The sequence below is a fragment of the Anolis carolinensis genome, chromosome 5, assembly GCF_035594765.1.
Source record: "Anolis carolinensis isolate JA03-04 chromosome 5, rAnoCar3.1.pri, whole genome shotgun sequence".
In the NCBI taxonomy this organism is placed as follows: domain Eukaryota; kingdom Metazoa; phylum Chordata; class Lepidosauria; order Squamata; family Dactyloidae; genus Anolis; species Anolis carolinensis.
In genome coordinates this window covers 12,496,506-12,518,230 of record NC_085845.1, presented here as the reverse complement: position 1 = coordinate 12,518,230, position 21,725 = coordinate 12,496,506, and the positions used below count along the sequence as shown (strand labels likewise).

General features: G+C 39.1%; 1 protein-coding gene across 1 annotated transcript; it reads right to left on the bottom strand.

Moving 5' to 3' along the window:
* Positions 1-1,650: 1,650 nt before the first annotated feature.
* Positions 1,651-21,719, bottom strand: sdad1 (SDA1 domain containing 1). The gene is made up of 22 exons (XM_003221851.4): positions 21,514-21,719; positions 19,554-19,658; positions 18,450-18,548; positions 18,066-18,176; positions 16,214-16,285; positions 16,014-16,114; positions 15,820-15,877; positions 15,210-15,284; positions 14,234-14,335; positions 13,418-13,487; positions 12,610-12,713; positions 11,867-11,924; positions 11,201-11,259; positions 10,230-10,306; positions 9,519-9,616; positions 9,117-9,193; positions 8,252-8,378; positions 7,849-7,946; positions 6,001-6,191; positions 5,466-5,550; positions 5,019-5,180; positions 1,651-2,229 (listed from the first exon to the last, which is right to left on the bottom strand). The coding sequence occupies exons 1-22, from the start codon at positions 21,601-21,603 to the stop codon at positions 2,179-2,181; spliced, it is 2,070 nt and encodes a 689-aa protein (XP_003221899.1). The 5' UTR covers positions 21,604-21,719; the 3' UTR covers positions 1,651-2,178.
* Positions 21,720-21,725: the final 6 nt, after the last annotated feature.

Below are 21,725 nucleotides of genomic sequence, written 5' to 3'. Positions count from 1 at the left end.
AGCATTGAATGGCCTTGCACAGACAGCAAAACAAAAACAACAGGGATGTCAACCCTCCCCTATGCTATCTAAAGCTTGCATATATATATAGAGAGGGGAGGGAGTTACATTTAAAATATACTTACATACAAATCCAACTTTAGAACAAACCTTCAAAACAGGGGTCCCCAAACCTTTTAAGTGGAGGGCCAGTTCACGGTCCCTCAGACTGTTGGGGGGCCAGATTATGATGAAATAGTCCAATAGTCCTGGAGACTAGGACTCAATGGAGTCATGGGTTCAAATGACAGAAAAAGCTATTCCACCTGAAGATTAGAGGGGGAAATCCTGACCATAATTCCTGTTCAATAGTGGAACTCCCTGCTTCAGAGTGTGGTGGAAACTCCTTTCTTGGAGGCTTTTAATCAGAGGCTGGATGCCCATCTGTCAGGGGTACTTTGATTGTGCTTTTCCTGCATGGCAGAATGGGGTTGGACTGGACAGCCCATGTGGTCTCTTCCAACTCTATTATAGAATAATATGCGAGCAGGCAAGTTGCTTACACAACAAAGTGGGTTGAAACAAAACAAAACCGATCTAAAAATAAAATAAAGCCAGCAGTACAGAGCAACGCAGGATACAAAAAAGAGCAGAGCTGCAAAACGACTTAAAAAGATAGCAAGATAAAGAGACCAGAGAATGCCAGAGATGCTGAGTATGCAATACTGTGCTGGTTCCCAATGGAATATAAATTCAAGTAATAAGTGCTTATGTATTATTCAAAGGTCATTTCCACTGAATTCTGATTAAGACACGCACAGAGATATTTAGGAGTGTCAGTAGTAGTTTGAATTATGAACTAGAACTCCAGGAAACAAGGATGCGAATTCAGCCATAGACAGCTGCTGGGTGACTTTTGATAAGTCACACTCTCTCAGCCTCAGAAAAAGGCAATGGCAAAGCTCCTCTGGATAAATCTTGCTATGGAACAGGGCCAGATAATCACATATGATTCTGACTGCAGGTCAGAGCCAACAGAGGCATATAACAAAAGAGGAATAGGTAAAGGTAAAGGTTTTTCCCTGACATTAATTCTAGTCGTGTCCAACTCTGGGGGTTGGTGCTCATCTAAGCCGAAGAGCCGGCGTTGTCCATAGACACCTCCTAGGTCATGTGGCCAGCATAACTTCATGGAGCGCTGTTACCTTCCTGCAGAAACAGTACCTATTGATCTACTCACATTTGCATGCTTTCAAACTGCTAGGTTGACAGAAGCTGGGGCTAACAGCGGGAGCTCACCCCACTCCCTGGATTAGAACTGCTGACCTTTTGGTCAGCAAGTTCAGCAGCCTAATGGTTTAACCCACTGCGCCACTTAATTAATTCAGACTCCACTTTAGTCGTAAATCAATTGCTTATCCTGGTTCCATCTTGAAAAATGAGGGCAATAATACAGCACACTTTACCTGGTAATTCTAAGTATTACATGAAGTATATATATGGGAAAAAACCCTAAATGCTGAGCATTATTATATAAAAGGAAACCACTACACGTGCCAGGATTATCTGATGGCAATAGATCTTTAATTGCCATATTCCTACATATAGATATCTCCTTAAATTTTAGAGACAGCCACTCCACAAATCTCTAGTTAGACTCAACCAAGATGATCAGTTTAATTTGTAATATACTTTATTCAGTAGAACATATTTTTTGTTAAAAGGAGAGAAAGTACCGAAAATATATTTTACATCAGTACAAAAATGACATATACTGTACATAAAGCTTTGTACGTTCATGCAATTCTCAGGTGCGTATTTTATTCATAAGCCAGTCCCCTTCTGTTCTTGTGTATGCAGATTTGGAACATGAATAATCAAAAACCCAGACAGTCTTTTAACTGGAGACACCTTTCAATTATATCAGGTGACAGAATGTAACTTTCTTATGATCAAAGGTGTAAAAATCTTTCCTCCCAACATGTATGTATTAGATAAGCAATTTCGCTACGAACAACAGTGTCCAGTTAATATTCATTCACCTTTGTGTGTGTGCAGGAATAAAAGCAAGTATCTAGATCAGGCATGGGCAAACTTTGTTAGGAATTGTGGGAGTTGAAGTCCAAAACACCTGGAGGGCCAAAGCTTGCCCATGCCTTATCTGAATGATAGAATGAGTCTCTTTTCTCACACCAGGAGTTATTTCATTAGCCTTTTCTTCTGTTTCAGAAGTGCTTCCTTTAAAGCAACCTGCAATACCAGAAAAAAAGGATTTGTCAGCACACAGGAAAGAAGAGCTTCCAAAACCAAAACAACTGAATTGCGCAGTATTGAAAACTCCCTGCAACTCTACATAACACACACAACATTTCCTTTGTTTTATGCATGCGTTTGGGTACATTAGAAGTGCTTTAGTTGTGTATTCTTTCTTGCAAAAGCAGCCTCCCATCCAAGTGCTAACCAAGGTTAGCTTCCAAGGCTGATTCTGCTTAGATTCTAACATCGGACAAACTCTGGTGCCTTTAGGATATTTAGGCCCCTGTATAATCAGTTTCATTTGCATAATTTATTCTGATAACAGGACCAAGGTTTTCAGATAATGTAATTTTGGGGAGGGTAGTATAGCTAGCATCTAAAAGGGGAGATGAAGGACTTGGAATTTCTTGTTGGGTAATTTCAAAAAGAAAAAAGCATTTAAAATATACAGCAACAGCAGCAGTTTCGGCAGATCAGAAGCTTCTTGAGAAAGTATAGGAAATGAGCTTCAGCTATTACAGGAACAGTGTCAAGGTTTAAAGCAGTGGTTTCCAACCTCTGGGCCTCCAGGTGTTTCGGACTTCAGCTCCCACACTTCCCAATAGCAGGTAATAATATTATTATTATAATAATTTTATTTTTATACCCCGCCCCATCTCCTCAAAGGGACTCAAGGCAGCTTACATGGGGCCAGGGCCAGGCAACAAACAATATAAAACTCAACAATAAAAATAAATCATAAACAGATAAAATCACATAAGCTCAGGGGCAGCTAACACCTCTGAACGAAAGATTCCCCCAGGCAGGAAGAAGCCAGGACATGAATCTGGCATGGCCATTTATGCTAATCAAGGTGATTAATTACAATATTCACACTGGCCTCCAACAGACAAGAGTTCCTTCTCCCACCCTGGACATTCTTCCACAGATATAGAAACATTCCTTGCTTAGTTTTTTCCAATATACCTCACAACCTCTGAGGATGCCTGCCATAGATGTGGGCGAAATGTCAGGAGATAATGCTTCTGGAACACGGCCATACAGCCCGGAAAACACACAGGAAACCCAGCAGGTATGCTGGCTGGGATTTCTTGGAGTGTAAGTCCAAAACACCTGGAGGCTCAAAGGTTGGGAACCACTACTTTAAAGGTTACAAGACACTATTAAAAGAACTACATTTCTATATATGAAAGTTAGGGCCTAGCTATCTAACAATCTTTGGAGACATCTTGTCTCTCTCCATGCTCATAGGAGGAGGAGAAACTGGAGACTCTAGACTTGCTATGTGGCCAGAAACTTTGAATAAATCTAAACCAGTTCCTGAGAAGTATCAATCTAACAACAGAAATAGGAGGAGAGAATAGAGTGATATTGAACTCATCTGCCAATCTATTTACTTGATGAGGACTACAAACTTGTGCAGGATGTGACTAAGGCCCAACAGCTCTAAAATGCAAAGCTCTGCAATCCCATTCTCTAACCAAAGATGTATGCAGTCACCTCCCACACTGTTTCCAGCTTCCTTAACAACCGTGGTTTTAAGGAATAGAAACCTGCATGGAGAATGAAATACAAAAGCTGGGCCAGTTTTTTCAGGGCTTTAAAAGAGGTCTTGGAGGAGGACATCTGGTGAAGGAGAGTCTTTCCAATGGAAGAAGTCCCCAATGAGAGAAGTTGTTAGGCTTAACTGAAATCTTATGGAGAGAATTGTGTGGTTATGTCACAAGCTTTTGGTCAGAGGTATAAAGATACCGGTAAAGCATGCTCACCCATGTTATTAACAGAGACATTTCAGCCTTTCAAATATGTATGTAACATAAACCTAAAGTTTCCTAATGAAAATATTACAGTAGTTACTTTACAGGAACCCTGCCAAACATTTTTTTAAAATGGGATAAATTTAGTATGCTAAATCAGAAAATTCCATTCTTGCTCTCCATTTTGTTTCATCTTTTTGTGATTTGTTTCATCATTTGTTTCACTCATCCCTTCCAACCGGCCTATCCAGGATTTTAAATTTACATCCTATTACTGTTGTATTGTACTATGTACTATGTATTAAGGGTACTATGAATAAACTGCTAACCTGAAGGTTGCCAGTTCGAATCCGCAAGACGAGGTGAGCTCCCGTCTGTCAGCTCTAGCTTGCAAGGACATAAGAGAAGCCTCCCAGCTAACACATCTGGGCAACCCCTGGGCAACATCTCTGTAGACGGCCAATTCTCTCACACCAGAAGCGACTTGCAGAATGTTCTCAAGTTGCTTCTGACACACTATTATTATTATTATTATTATTATTATTATTATTATTATTATTATTATTATTATTCCCTGTTTTTTCCCTCCAAAAAAGAGACTCAAAGTGTCTTATAGTAAAACCTATACAATACAATTTAAAACCTGGAAAACCTACAAACATTAAAATATTAATGTATTAAAATAGTTTGAATCTTCAAAACTGAAAACTTAAGGATATAAAATCCTTAAAACTGATACCAGTCCTTCAAACTGATATTATATTCATTTTACTTTATATATTTTATGACGATGTGCCTTAACTGTGTTGTGTCCTGAGTGAGGAGAGACAGGTAAATAATAAAATGTATTGTTGTTGTTGTTATTATTTTGATGAAATCTAAGCAAAGGAAAACCTCTAGTCAAATCAAGCATGCAGAACAAAGGATTTCCTCACTGGTTGCTGTAATCTTTCCCCCTTTTTTGGTTCTTTCCCCCTATATGTAGTTCACAACCCAAGTGCATGCATTCACTTATCATCCACTTGCCTGTTTTTCCCTGAAGGAGCGCTTGTTCTTTGTCCGGACATTGTGGCTGTATCGCATCATCATAAAATTCTTCTGCTTCTTCTTCTGTTTGTTGGTGGTGCTGGCAAAAGGGTTCAGCTTGGTCTTCTTTTTCACAAACTCTTTCCTATCCGTCCTGCCAGCCTAAAATCAAAAAGCAGTCAGACAAGAAAGAGGCAAAAGTAAAGACCTGGGGGCAATAAACCACCCAGTGCTGGGCCATAAGGAAGCCGAGTTCAAAATTGGACAGGAAGGTCTATGTTTTCTTAGAATAAAAGGAAAATGCATTTTTTTAAAAATAGAGTAACAACAACCATGGCAAAATAGTGCTAAACAGGCAAAGGTTTATTTGAATGTCACATATTTACCAGAATTAAAGTTTGCAAAACATCTGTGGTCTGAAACGGATTAAAAACAAGGAGGTCTCACCATTGCTGTGGCCAATCTCGTCTCTTTATCCGATTTGGGTTTTTTATGAAGGTGTTCAATGTCCCGAAGTGAAAGCAGCTCTCCCCTAGAGAAAAAAATATATATATCAAGACTGCAGTATACTGTGTCATGACATAATCAAGATGCTGCTCTTTATAAAAAATGGCATGCAAGTATTTTATTTATGTTCTTATTTGGAAAGGTAAATTAAAGATCATTTGCAGGTTTTTGCTCAGGCCCACAATATACATGAAAATTGTAGTTGCATTTCATAAGGAACAACCATATGTCTAATGTATATTGATATCATTTCCTGTTCATATTTAATTTTGGAGCCAACCTATACTTTTCATAGCATGTTCTGCTGTGCATCTACAATTTAATATTTCAGATAACAAAGGACATTCCCTTTCCATGTAAAAGATTTCTTCCAAGCAATAAATCAGCACATAAGAGAGCAGTAGAGATGGCTCTCTCTGACTTCCAAAATCTATTACACAACTGATATAGCATGGAACGCATGCACAATTTCTACCTCTTTTCCTCATCACTCTCTATTTCAACATTCTTCCTCTTGGCCCCTTTGCCGGGTGCAGAGTTGACCTCTTTGCTCAGCTGGGCAAGGCGTATTTTCTGGAAGTCCTCCTGGGTCAGGAGTCTGCTGGTGCTGACCGCTGCTGCCTTGGCCTTCTGTTCTTCCACAGGCATGCCTTTAAGTTTCTCAGTCTTTAAAGGGGAAGATTCAAGTAAGAAAAGATTTGCACTAAGAGAGTGGAGTCTTAAGCACACATACAAAAATGTGCAGAATATGCAGGCAGTTATACTGATCCACATATCATTTGCTGATCCACATATCACCATTAGGGACCAGTCCTAATTCCCCATTCCAGACCAAGCAACCTCAAAATACATAATTAAGCTCTTCCCAGCTGCTTTGAGGACAGCAATTAAGTTGAAAATGCAATTAGTGGAAACAAGACAGCTATGGGTTGATCATCTCAATCGAAAAGTCCCTTCACTTTGGTCCATGCATCGTAGCTCCAGTATGCCACTAGCAATACCTGTAAATAGGTTTTAATTTTGCTGTTGTGCCTTCAAGTTGTTCCCAACTTGCAGCAACTCTAATACAAACTTACAAAGGGGTTTATCTTGGCAAGATTTGTTAATACAGTGATTGATTTTGCCTACCCTTAAATCGGAGTATGACTTGGCAAAGATATCCAGCAGGCTTCCATATCTGAGTGGGGATTTGAGACTTGGTCTCTCAGAGCTCTAACTCAACACTGGAATCGCTACATTTCATTAATTCCCATGCGTTTATATTCACATGTATATGTTCTTTTAGAGGATTTCAAGAATTTCTCGTATATTTTCATTATTATTATTATTATTTACTCCCTATAATTAACCACTTTGTTTATTTAGCCATACTATTGAAGGTCATGTCAAAGAGGTAACAGCCTAACCAAGAACTCTTAGAAAATTGGGGTTTCACAGCTCTGTCTCATGGCAATTTTGCACGTCCCTTTCAGGTTTAAATGCTAGGCATGCAGATTAAGCACATAAAAGTACTGAACTTGAGCCAGGAAAAACAAAGACTTGTGGAAACTAAAGTTTCCTTCCATTCCTTGCTGGGGTGCGGGGCATAAGACTCACAAGAAAAGCCATAAATAAAGGTACCTTTACCCTACCCTTGAGCTCCCAGATGGCGTAGTGGACTAAGTGACTTGAAGGTTGGGTTGCTGACCTGAAAGCTGCCAGGTTCGAATCCCACCTGGGGAGAGTGCGGATGAGCTCCCTCTATCAGCTCCAGCTCCATGCGGGGACATGAGAGAAGCCTCCCACAAGGATGGTAAAAAAACATCAAAACATCCGGGCGTCCCCTGGGCAACGTCCTTGCAGACGGCCAATTCTCTCACTCCAGAAGCAACTCAAGTTGCTCCTGACACGGAAAAAAAACAAAAACCTACCCTTACCCTTAATACCTCTCAAGAAATCTCTAGGTCTTCAAGCATGACCCTATGGTCAACTTTCACTGCATGTACTGGATGACCTAGAGCTTCAAATCCATTGGCAATCAAATCTGCAGAAGTAAAAACTGCAAATGTGAAGAGATGACAGAGCTCTGAATTCAATGTTGCTGATACAAAAATAAAGCCGAGAAAGAGATTTGTTCAATAATCTATAAAGCATGAGTCTTCCTACAGCTTTGCTTCCTGGTTGCAGGTTTTATGCCTCTTCTATATTGATCCATCAACCTAAACTGATGTTACTGGGAAGGCGCAATAGATTCATGACCAAGGGATATGATGAGAAGTCGAGCTTAATTTTCAAGATGTTTGGTAAAAATGAAGCAACAACAATAATCAAAGAAACATCCTACTAGCTCTTTTTGCTCTTCGTCTGAGGAATGATGCACATCGATCCATTCTCCGTCTTCATCATCTTCCTCTTCACTTGTACTGGCGGTCTCCCAACCATCTGCAAAGGAGCAAAAAGATGGATAGCAGGAGAATAAAAACCTCTCTCTAGAGAACAACAGAATGTTATGACTTCATTAAGGAAACAGGAACATCTCTACAGGCTATAAGCTGGTAAGAATTGGAAATGCAATGCTGGTATGTTTGTGCTAGTTCTCAGCACAAACTTATCAGCATTGATGTCAGTTTTTAACATCCATCACAATCTGTAACTTCTCAAACAAATGTGTGTTCTCTACCACATTCTGTGTCCTAACCAGCTTCACTGGAAGCATCTCACTGAGACAAAAAAGGGTCAAAACTAACCTTCATGCTCTCCATCTTCCTCCTGGATTTCAAGGTCCAGCACTTCTGCTCCTGGAATATAGTCCTTGGCATCCAGTTCCCCGTATTCATGAATTTTGGCTTCCAAGGTGGCTTCGGTTGGTTTACCCTAAAGAGCAATCCAAATGTCTAATTTCTTTAAGAAAAGCAATGTATTCTACTTATAACTTCATATAATCCGTGCAAGTCAAGGGGAAACAAAGGAGCTGGTCAGGCTTCATCTGGAGTACTGCATTTATTTCAGAAAGGATATGGACAAGTTGGAGCCAGTTCAGAGAAGGGCAATGAAGATGGTAAGAAAAAGTTTTTAAAAACATTGGTTCTTCAGTTTTTATGAGGGATTACATTTCACAACACCACTGTATGTAATGGAACTAGAATATGCACAATTTTTGGTATCAACAGAGATCCTGGAACCAAATCCCAGGAGATACAAGATTGTGAGTCCTTACTCACTGTACCAGTGAGTTCATATTTGGACTCAGGATCTTCTGTGTCTGTCAGAAATTGAACTGGGGCATTTGGCATACAAAGCACAAACCCTGTCACTGAGTTATGGTCATGACTGGAGAGCATCATTTTAAGACATTTTCATGTAGCATCATGCCTATAAATTCAGTAGATAATTGCTCAAAAGCCTATCATCCAAACTCACAACTTTCCTCTACATAAGCTTCTCGACACTATAAATATCAGTAGATGAAATATCAATTTCCACAATAACCCATACCAACATAATATGGTAGCCCATATTTATCTCAGCAAAGATAATATTCCAAAGAGGAAAGTTATCAAAGGCCTAGCAAGACATTTTTCCCCCCAATATAAATATTTAAAGCATATTTACCCTGAATTTTTTCTGCAACATCTGTGGGTTCAGAGATCGGAACAAGTGTATCAACGTTTTTGCTGACATCATGACATCTGTAACGAAAAACAAATTTCAGATAATCTGCAAAATATAATTATAAAGCAGGTTTGCTAATTACACCAGCCTTTTCTTCTAGTCATTATTTCCTATTTTCTTAAAAAATAGAAACATGCAAAGCACCCATACTCTTAAGAATAATAGTGTAGAATAGCTAAATAAGAAATGTTATTGCATTTGGAATGAAAGGAAATTAACGATGTACAAAGGTCTGGCACCCTGTATACATCAAAACACAAATTGTACAGGTTCCTAGTCCTAAGAGCAAGAAAACAAACAACGCTTAGGTCATTTTTCACACATGCAAAGTAGTAAACTTACTCTTATTTTTATGTGATCTGTACTGTGCCAGATCTTGAAGCAAGTCTTCTGTCATAGCCAGAGGGCATCTAGCTGATATCTCTTTAATAGCGTTAATTCTGCAAAGATGAAAGAATAGAAACACTGAAATAACAGAATCCGGTAAAAGATGTTTTTCCCAAGACAGGTGAATGTTTAAGCCATGCTTTCATAGCTTCGAGTAACATCAGCCTGAGTTCTCTCATCATATCGCTTCATATCTGAGGAGCTTCCATCCCAAAATCTAGGCATTTGGAATTAACCAGTTGAAAGCAAAGTGCTGTCGCTTCTCGTTTCCTCCATTTCTCTTCTCTGCATGAACATAGTGAAAGTACAGCTGCTAACACAATGGATCATTATGTTTGTACAGTGAATGAACCAGAGGCTTTATTCCTTTCCTGTAACTCTACTGTGAGAACCATGTCTGTAGCTGATTAATCCCAGAAGGGTCAGACCTTCATCAAGAAGCCTTTACTTTGTGATTCCACCAACTCAATGTCTTGCATGGATAGAGTAGTAAAGAAATAAGAATTCCTGTGTCTTGCCTACTGTATTCTGTAGCCAAGCCTCCACTTTGTGCTTCTACCAGCTCAATTCCTTGCAGATGTAGAAACAAAGCAGCAAGAGTTCCCGCCTCTCACTTACTACATCAATACTCAAAACACTTCTCTGATCTCTACTGCCATTACTTACCCAACAGTCATCACTTCCCCTGAGTTTTTGTCAGTGACAAAGTTGTTGGCTATCGTCATCAGTACTGACTGGACAATCTGATGGAAAGGAAACAAAGCTGTATACAGGTCTAGCATTTGTTAAAACGCTGCTTTAATTACATTCAATGTTTCTTGTGATTGCTGTATATATTTGTGTATAAGACTAGAATTTTTTTTTAAATGAACAAAGAAACATGGGGTGATTTATTCATGATTCAGTCCAAATACTGTACCTTAACTTTTATCCAAGTGTGTAAAAGTGGTAAAAGGCAAGAGCTTAGTCCATCCCAGAAGAACCTAAAAGAAGGAACAATCACCCTCTACTCTCTTGGCTGCAATGCCATTTCTGGCCTTTATAGATGCCTGGATGGAGAAATAGCTATGGTGGCAGCTCTTTAACTTCTCCTCAAAGGAGTAATACTGTACCTTAACTTTAATCTACTTGTTCAAGGGCCTTTTTAATGCTGGGGAGGGGAAATGGAAGCATTTGTGGCCAGGAGTGGCTGGCCCCCTGAGACAGTGCTGGCACTTTCCTCTCTAGGTGAAATGACTCACAATTAATCCCCATATATCAAAATATTTGTTTTTGGCCCCAAAATCCGCTTTCGAATTATACATTAGGATAACTTATACATTAGTTATATACCCAAGGAAACCTAGTGAGCTTATTCATTAGGAATACTTACAGGTAGCACCAGAGTTTTTTTTTTAAGTCTCATAATGCTGGCTGCAGGAGTCTTCTTGCACATGCGGACATCATATGCTATCCTCAAACAAATCACTCTATTTATACTCTGCCATTTCCCCAAAACTGGGACTAAAGGCAGTTAAATGAGATATTCAGTATTTGCAATACGAAAAGTCTCCATCTCAGGACCTAGAGGCCCAGCACTTACTTCTCACTGTTTACTATTTAAAAGGTGGACTAGCCAGATTTTGATAAATCCTCACCTCTGGAGGAACAAGCTGATGAGAAGCTTGGGCAGCAAACAGAAGAATCTTGGTGACTTCTGTTAAAAATCAAAACAAAATGGTAGTCAAAACACCAACAGGATGGACACACTACACAGTTTTTTTGTGAAACGAAGAATCACAAAATTATTGATATTGATAACTAAGACAGTTGTTTTCTACCAAGACTACATAGTATTCTTGACCTCAGAAATGGAACTGTGTGAACCTCCTGATGTTAATTATGCAAAGGGATCTTGTAGTACATTTGAGATTGAGCAAAATAATTCCGCCTACAATCAGCCCCCCACATCTGTGGGTTTTGATTACTAGATTAGTATTCTCTCACGGAATTTCTAGGTCTGCCGATGCAAACTTATGACCAACTTCTGGCAGAAGATAGGAGGAAAGAAAGATATAAGTTGAATGAATTGATGGATTTTTACTATCCCATCTTCCATTTTAAAATGCAAACAGGACAGAGAGGAAGGCCAGGAGAAGGAGTTTTACTCCTTCATCAAGTGGCTGCCTTCTCCTGGAACAGAATAGCCTCTACCAGTGATTTCAACTATTAAAACCAAGTCATTAAGAGAAGCAATTTAACAAAATTATCCTTGAAAGAAAAATAAGAATAGAATGCAAGTGTAAAATGCAATGTCTGGTTACCTCTCTGGTGTGGCTGTAGGTACCGCTGGACAAAAGGGTAAAAGTTGAAGAGGAAGAGCTGGGAAGACACAAACAGTTGCAAAAAGTGACCTATACATCTTCATTTCTCACCAAAACAGACAGTTAACATATTGGGAAATTCATTCATATTCAAGAACACTTGTTCAAACTAATGAAATTAATATGAGCTTTTATTGACAAAGCTCATTTTAATGATATCAATTAATTGTAATTTTGCCATCTTTGTATATACTGTATTCAATGAATTATCATTGCAAAGCTTTAAAATATTTTCTCATTATGTATACACTCCTTCTGACAATTCTTTTGGATGCTTGGCTATTTGAGGTGTTTTGTTTTGCAAGTTAAGATGTTGTTGCTCTCCTAGCTCTTTTAAACCTTATTTTTAATCCACACATACATTGGTGGCTTTATTGCTTTATTTTATGCCTGCTTTTGGCTTTTCATTTTTGTCCCATTTTGCCTATTTGCTTAACACTATATATTTCATTATCTTGGCTTGGTGTAGGTACCCATTTAACATCATATCACTGTACTTCTGCTACATTTTAAAATAAAATTTAAGAAAGAATGCAGAACTATAGCACCCGCACCATTTGTGATCAGAAATAATCTTTGGACTTGACGCGATGTCTCCAAAGACTATTTCAGATCACGAAAAGGAATGTACAGGAAATAAATTTTATGGATACCCAAAAACCCTGATAAATTAATACTCATACCTCGTGAATTCCAACAAGCCGAGAAATAAGCTCCATTAGCATCATTTTCACTTCAAATCTTTCCTTTGAGGATTCAAGCTGTTTTAAGAGCTTCTCTGCAAAGTCTGAACCAATATAAAAGAAGTAAGGTATTAGACAAGGGAAAAAGTCATATTCTTATGTCACAAAGGAATTACTTATCATTCCACTGCTTAAAGTATGATGTACTGGGGCCTCTATTCTTCTAGAATTACAACCCCCATGGCAACAATCTACTTCATTTGACTGTAAGGAGTAAGTGCAACTTATGCCTGTTCTGCACCTCTTTCTTTTCTAATTTCTGTTACTCCTACAGCTATTAATTCTTGGTTAGTGGTCAATTAAACCTCTGCCCTTCTCTCATTCATATACACTGCTGTCCACTACTTTGCCCCACTCATCCTGTTCTATCTATATTCTCAACCCCACAGTGGGATTAGACTAGATGTCCCATGTGATCTCTTCCAACTCTATTATTCTATGATTCCAAGTCATCTCACTATAGCGTTTAAACCTGGAATGGGAAAACTTCAGTTCTCCAGGTGTTAGGCTGTTAGGAATTGTGGGAGTTGAAGTCCAAAATACTTGGAGGGCCAAGGTTTGCCCATGCCTGATTTAAACTGAAGCATAAGTACAGTCTTTAAAGGTTAAAAAAAAACCACTGCATAGATTCAATGACTTTGCCATTCCTCCACTGACTATATTCGAACCCCATTGTTTTATTCAGTTCTCAGCCTTTTCTGCCTGGCCACCACCATATTTGAAGAGCATATATGCATAGAGTACTTGCCCTGGGGATCATGGATTAAATGGATCGCTGAGAAGTTGAAAATTTCTGGTTTCTTCTTCTTCTTGTGTTTCTGTGAAAGAGACATGTGAGATGTCCTTTAAGTTTTGAAATGAGTACAAAACGGAGGACCCATCCACAATGCTAAATAATACTGCATTAGTTCAACTGCATTATATGAATCTACATTGCCATATAATAATGCTGTTCAATATAGTCAAAATGCATTATGAAACTACAGTATATGGCAGTGTAGATGGGGTCTGAGTTTTACAGATCTGGCTTGAAGTTAAGCTCTTTAGGGCAAGACATGCAGTTGATGATGTGCCACATACTGGCACTGTCTGTGATACCCTCAAACCTTCTGGGTATGCCAATGAGAAGATTTGTACAAGATCTAAAAATAAGGAATCTTAACAAGCACAAATCTGGGTAATGCAGCCAGCTGTCTCATATAAATAGTTGTTTGAATGGTTTCCTAGACAATCCATCAAAGAGGTAATGTTAAGTCTCTTGTAGTATATAAAGGAGAAGGAAAATAAAGTACACGGGGCAGCTAACTGGTTTTTACTTTACCATGAAATTTCCAAAGTCAGTTTCCTTGAGTTCAAAAGTATCTCTCAAAGATTCTTTTTGTTATATGTTTAATAAGGAGAAGTTTTATATTAATATATGTAGTATCTTAATGGCACGCTGGGTGGCCCCAATTTACTCAGTGAGCTTCACAGCTGAGTGGGCAACTGAAGCCGTGGTTCCCATAATGTGCTAGAATACCCACCAGATTCTGATTACTACCCCATTGTTGTGTTCCCTGCTTACCTTTAAGACTTTCATAGCCTTCTCCAGCTTCTTCTTGTTCTTTGTGGTTTTCCTTCCTGTGGAGTATCGCACCATCAAGTCCCTTGCTGAGGGACCATCATCCTTGGGAAGGAGAGAACAGTTGGGGAATAAAATAAAGCTTCACTATATAGGGAAGGGAAGGCAATTAAAGTAGAATTTGCCCAGAAAAGAGGGCAATCAATGTGATAAAAGGTCTAGAAACCAAATCCTATGAGGAGCTAAGTACATTCAGCTGGAAGAAGACAATGCAAAAACCATGAGGGTCTTTAAGATGCCAGTCACAGCACTTCAAGTCAAAGGAAATGGCTAGGCATGTAAATGCTGATTCCCCCACACTTTGACAACATGGAAATTGCCATATCAAAGGAGTTGCATGGCTTACAAAGTGGGTCACAGAGTGATGGGTTGCCATCAGAAGTTGTAACTGTAACATATACCCACATCTCTCAATACAGATCTTGGCCTATGGGTCTGTAATCGCTTTCTGTCAATTTCACTCCACTTGGGTATATAAATACACCTCCCCCCTGCCCACAAACCATGCTCCCACCCACCCACCCACCCACCCACAAACCAACAGGAAGCTTCATCACACATAGTAGGATATCATTACAGCCAATGGAATTATATGGAAAGGGATGCAATCTGGAAAGAACAAACACAACATCCTTGTCCCAGTTTCTGAGAACTGTAGACTCAATCCACACTGCCATATACAATCCAGATTATCTGCCTTAAACTGGATTATGTTTACTGCCATATAATCCAATTCAAAGCAGATAATCTGGATTTTATATGGTAGTGTAGAAGGTTAGGCTGAATCTAGTTGACTCTCCAAGGAAAAAAGATAATATAAACAACAAGTTCAGAAGGCCCAGGCAAATAAAAGATCACTTCAAGAATTGCCTCCAAATCATCTTATAAAGTTTTTATTCCATGTTGACAACACACTGACCTCTGATTCAGAATCACTGTCCTTTTTTTCATCTTCATCTTTTCCAAGGAAAAACTTCAAGGCAGCAACTAGAATCTGAATAGATGGGTATAGTAAATACCATTAAAATGTTATTAATTGGCAATATTTTCACTAGCTTGCAAAGAAGCTGGCAGTCTGTGCTTCCATGCTGTTCCCAGACAGGGAAATTGCTTTCCTTACATCATGAAAAGAGACACATCAGAGTCTGATGAAGTCAAATTCAAAACAGACACATTCCTTTATCCCCAAAATGAACAGAACTGAAGCTGTGTTTGTACTGGAAGGCAAGGCAGGACTATGCAAGTTCTTATTTGTTAAGCTTTCAAACTTAATTTCTTTCAAATTATCCAATATCTTAAGTTAATCCTTATTCTTAGAATTCCAGCAATAACAAATAGGGGGTACAATTTTGGCCCAAAACAGTATAGCCATTATTATGGTGATTTTAAAGCCTAAACTGTAGCCTGAAATGAATGTGATGAGTTAACAGAAGGTGTCACACAACCCTGTTGTTCCACAATAGACTAACATGACCAGCCACCTGTACTTTGTCAACAATGCAATTTTTTGTATTATTTTAGTTCCTCACCTTTGTGACTTTGGAAAAGCAAGCTGTAGTGATGACGTTCACTGTTTTAGCATCATTCCTGTTTTAAAAACAGAACAAAATAAAACCCATTGAGACCTTGAAATAGAAGCAAAATTGAAGAATACATGCTTTGTTTTCTTTGACAATTGTTTGTTTTGCACATTTGGTTGCATGGAAATCAGTCTGTGACCTACCAGATATTCCTTCTGTACAGCTCTATCATCACATCCAATGATATCTTGGCTGCAGTTGGGTTACTGTCTTGTAGCATTGTATACATAAAATTCTGAAGTGTCTGAAAAGAAAAGAAAGATTGCCAAGTGAATAATCATGATCAGTATTGACTAAAAGTCAAACCTGATCCTCTACACACACAAAAAGGGAGACAACTTACTGTGTTCAGTTTATTATTTTTGTGTTTCGCGTTGATGTTTTTGATATCGGTCACAATGTGGGTGTACAGTGTCTACCAAAAGAAAAAGAGAACATTAGTGCATATTAACACTGGGAGAGAAAATGTGGGAAGTCCTTAAGCCCCCAAAGTAAAATGAACTGCAATTGGCTTTTTTTATCCATAAGATTTGCACACCAGGATTCAACTAAAAAGAAATATTGAAAATATGATAGGTTATTGCTATAAATGATAACAGCAGCAAGAATTACTTATGCTCAAGGATGGAACGACTCAATTATTCGTTCCCAAGACAATTGGCTTATGAAAATAAGTGAACTTGCGAAAATGGATAAATTTACTATGATGAAATCTCTAACTTTAAAAAAGACTGGGGCCAGCAAAGATGGGGCCAAATCTCCATCACTTGGGCTAGAAGTGTGTTATTATGTGGGGAATGGATATACCAATGGTTCCGTTTCACTAAATGGATGTAGAACACTGAGAGAATAGAACCACCTATCAGAGAATGTAAAGCCCTTATATTAGATAATGTAGATTTGTTTGTTGCTTATTATTTTTATGCATATGATGTAGTAGTATTATTCTAGAAAAGGTATTTTTAATATTTTGTTATTGTTGTTGTTGCTTTGTTGTATGTAGGTTTTGTTTTAATTTGTCTTGATAAAAAATTATCATAAACAAAGCAGAAACTTGGCAGAAAACTGAAAACTGAGTCAATTTTTAACTACGAATTTTCAAGTCACATCACGTCCTGTATCTATTCTATTTTAACATTTGTTCTGTGTATTTTAATATGTGTATTTCATAGAAATACATCTTAATACGTGTATTTTACTGAATCTTTCATGATGATGTGTTTTTAACTATGTTGTGCCCCGCCTCAAGCTGTGGAGACTGGTGGGAAAGAAATACAATTATTATTATTATTATTATTATTATTATTATTATTATTATTGATGGTGGTGGTGGTGGTGATGATGATGATGATGATGTCTGGCAGAATAGGGGCAGAAGAATGCAAAAAACAAAGTGTATAATGGCCTGACATTCAGTAGAAAATGAGATTACTGGGACAAATCCAGCATTCCGGTTCTCCTCAACAGGCAACAAGGAAGAAAATGTCATTCTCTAGTTACTGTATATACCCATATATAAGTCTAGACATTTTAGTCCAAAATAGATCTCTCATATCCTGTGTTGACTTATCCAGGTACTGTACCTAAGTATTGTACTTTTATCAAATAAGGAACCACACCTTTGTATGAGTAGAATCACAAAAGGCAAAACCTTAGTCCATTCTGGGAAAACCTAAATGAAACACCAGTCCCCTCTACTTTCTTCATAGTGGCACCGCTTCTGGCTTTTTTTGAATGGCTGGTTGGGAAAAAGTGCTGATGACCAAGTGCATGCTGCCCCAAGGCAGCGCTGGCACTTTCTCCCCTCTGTTGGATGACCCTCAATTTGAACATGGGGTTAACTTATACACAAGCATATACAGTATATTTTCTGCTTCTCCTCTGGATATGGCTCTTCCAGCAACAAGAGGTCAATTGGCTTTGCTATCCCTGCATCCCTCGTTTTTTGGACATCCATCAACCTCTCAGGCAGCTCCACACTCAAATAGCATAATAGGCTGCCAAGAAGGTTAGACTTTCATCCTCTAGGAACAGGATACTGGGCTGATTGAAATATTTCAAGAAGGAACTCCATTTTGTTTGCAGAAGACACAAGTACATCACTTTTTTCACCATCTTATTCAAAACTTCCCCATTCCAGCAAAGGAAACAAGACAAAGACAAGGAGGAGGGAATGAAATAAAGTTGCCACTTACTTTTCGTAAGAGTTTGTCATGGCAGCGAAGGAGTTCAAAGAAAAGTTCCAACAAGCTTGTAGGGTTAATTAAGTTCTTATTCCGCAACAGGATCAAAGCTTTGCAAAAGGTCTGCAAAAAAAAAAAAAGACAGAAGTTATCAAAGATTGTAAAAATGTATCAAGGCTATGTTATGCCATAAATGATATTCAGCCATACTTCCAGGGTTGAAAGAGTTTTGAAAAAATTCCCTGTATTTTCCCAAATGTTTGGTCAAAGTTCCTCCTCCTTTGGAAACATTCTCTCCCTGCTCTTCCCTTGTTCTGGCCCTGATGGCTTCCCGATACTGTAGTCAAAAAGGTTTTCCGAGCTCTCCTAATGTTAGTATATGAACATGAGACTCACCATCCGAAGATCAGCATCCAGGACTGTGTGATTATAGGAAAGAAGCTCCTTCAGTTGTTGTGGAAAGTCTGCAAGATGTTGAGGGTAGCAATGGCCAACCTGTCTCAAATGAAAAGAATTGATGATAGAAAACATCTCCATTTATCACAGCTATCACCTATCTTTATTTTTAACTGCATAGTACATATAATGAAGTGGTTCTCAACCTGGGGTCCAGCTGTTAGGATTTTTGGGAGCTGAAGGTCAAAAACATCTGAGGATCCCAGGTTGAGAACCACTGATACAATGAGTAGGAGGTACAAGGATATGAAGTAACTATTTCAATCAGTCTTCTGAAAAGCTAAGGACAACTAAGGACACTGACAGGCAGGGGAAATGCAACATCCTTTTTTTACATTTCATAACACCAAATTCAGCTGAAACGTCTCCTGTACTCATAGTTAATCATTCATATGGTCCTGCTATGTAACTCAGCCCAAGATCCTTCATTAGTATTTCAAATAAGCCTGGAAGTGTTAGCCATTTGGATTACAACTTTCAGAATCCATCAGCCAGTGTGGATGGATGCTAATGTTGGCTGGAGGATTGCCGGAGTTGTGATTCAATTCCTCTTTGCTAAAGTTTGTACTTTCATCCTTACCTATGATATTCGTTCTTCCAACTCCTCCCACTCTAGATTTCTTATTTCCTCAGTCTTAAAAAAGTCCATACCCTGTCTCCAGAACTACAATAATTTTATGTTGATGTTTTAGCTCATATTTTAAATTTTAAAATAAAAGCTGTTCAGCTGCTTTCATTCTCTGTGAATGTTCTAGATATTTACAGGCCCAAACACCCTAAAAGCAGCAGGTCCTGTATGATCGCGGAAGCTAAGGAGGGGCTATATCTCAGATGAAAGAACCTTTGAGTATCCCTTTTCTAAGAAAATCCTGTGAAATTCATGGGGTCTCCAAAGGCTGATAACATAAGTTGAAAGCCCATACCATACACATATCCACAGATATTTACAGGTCTCTGATAATTATATATTTTTTCTTTTCTACAACAGACCCAAGCTAATCTGAGCAAAACTCCATACATGTATGTATACACAAACCACATTACCTGTGACAAGAACATCACTAGTTCGGACAGATCTTTATTGGGCTTAGTTGGCTGCAGTTTGAAGATCTCCACATTGGACTGGTAATGGCGATACTGCTGAAGAAACTGAAAGAAACAAAAGGCAAACCCACAGTCAGAGTAAAAACATTCCTTCCATTGCAGTTTTTGCAAGTGTTATTTGATTCCTTTTCAGTTACATCAATAGAAACAGCTGGAATGTAAGAAAATAATATTCCCTTAATTTAAGATCCATTGTTGTGAGAAGTATGGACTACATAGCTGTGTAAGTGAAATATTTTCATTATAATTACTGTTGATATATACCTTCACATTGTTGATTTATGGTGACCTTAAGTTGAATCTATCATGGGGTTTTTTGAGGCTGAGAGTGTGGCTTGCCCAAGGCCACCCAGTCAGTTTTCATGGCCAATTAGGGACTCAAACCTTGGTCTCCAGAGCCTCTGTACAATACTCAAGCTATTATGCCACCTGGACATATAACACAATTTCAGAATGCAAATTAATTGCATTGAATTGGATGACACGGTACTGTACAATCCAGTTCATATAAACCACATTATATGACAGTGAAGATCCAGCCTAAGACAACAATTAAAAAATATCTCAGGAGAGCACAATTTCTCCATGATTATTATTGAGATACTCTGTGAAAGATTATCAATTCGATTATAAATCCTGATCACAACATCATTACCGTCTCTCAAATATTCTTATATAACCTGCAAAGTAGCTTTTTCCAAGCTTTCTCCAAACACTGAACCAGAACTTCCCCTACTCTCTGGCAACATGACCATGCTAGCTGGGGTTTGTTGGAGTTACAGTCTTTTTTTGTAATAATTTTATTAAGGAAATACAGTCTTGAACAGGGGTCCTCAAACTAAGCCCTGTGGGCCGGATGCGGCCCTCTAAGGTCATTTACCTGGCCCCTATCTTAAACTTGAGACTTAGGGTTGACCTAAGTCTGAAATGACTTGAAGGCACAAAAACAACAACAATTCGAATTTTTTTACTATTTCATCATAGTCCGGCCCCCCAACAGTCTGAGGGACAGTGAACCGGCCCTCCATTTAAAAAGTTTGAGGACCCCTGGTCTTGAGTATTTAAATGTACCTCTTAGGCCCTGACTATAAAAGGTAAAGGTTTCCCCTGACGTCCAGTCATGTCTGACTCTGGGGGTTGGTGCTCATCTCCATTTCTAAGCCGAAGAGCCGGCGTTGTCCGTAGACACCTCCAAGGTCATGTGGCCGGCATGACCGCATGGAGCGCCAGTACCTTCTCACTGGAGCGGTACCTATTGATCTACTCACACTGGCATGTTTTCGAACTGCTAGGTTGGCAGGAGCTGGAGCTAACAGTGGCCGCTCCCAGGGTTTGAACCTGGGACCTTTCAGTCTCCAGCTCAGTGCTTTGTCTATACTGCCATATAATCCAGTTCAAAGCAGATAATCTGGATCAGAAACCAGATTATACAGCAGTGTAGATGAGGCTTTAGAATAGGCATGGGCAAACTATATCCTATCCAAATGCTAACCAGGGCTGACCCTGCTTAGGGCCCTTCTTACACTGCCATATAAAATCCAGACTATCTCCTCTGAAATGGATTTTCTGGCAGTGTAGACTCATACAGTCCGGTTCAAAGCAGAAAATGTGGATTATCTACTTGGATAACCTGGATTATATGGCAGTGTGGAAGGGGCCTAAATCACAAGCGGTTTTTCCTCCATCACTGGCTTCTCAGTTTATCTCCAACTCAGGGTGCATCTACACTGGAATTAACACAGTTTGACACCACTTTAACCGCCATGGCCTAGTGCTGTGGGATCCCGGGAGCTGCAGTCTTACAAGGCCTTCGCTGTCCCACCAAACTACATCTCCCAACACTCCATGGATAAGCCCAATCTATAACATGGATAAGCCTTTTCGCCTTCCATCTGCTCACCTCCTCGGTATACGAAGGCGGATCCCGCTTGATCAAGTTCTGTAGTTGCGGGAGGTTAAGAGGCAACTTATTATTATTGCGGCCGGCCATGGTGATCGAATAACCAGCAGGACAAGCTTCAGTTTACACGGCTGCTTCCTAACCGGAAGAAGCACGTGAGCATCGCCTGGGCGCCGCCATCTTGGTTACGGGCAGTGAGAAGGGTCATAACT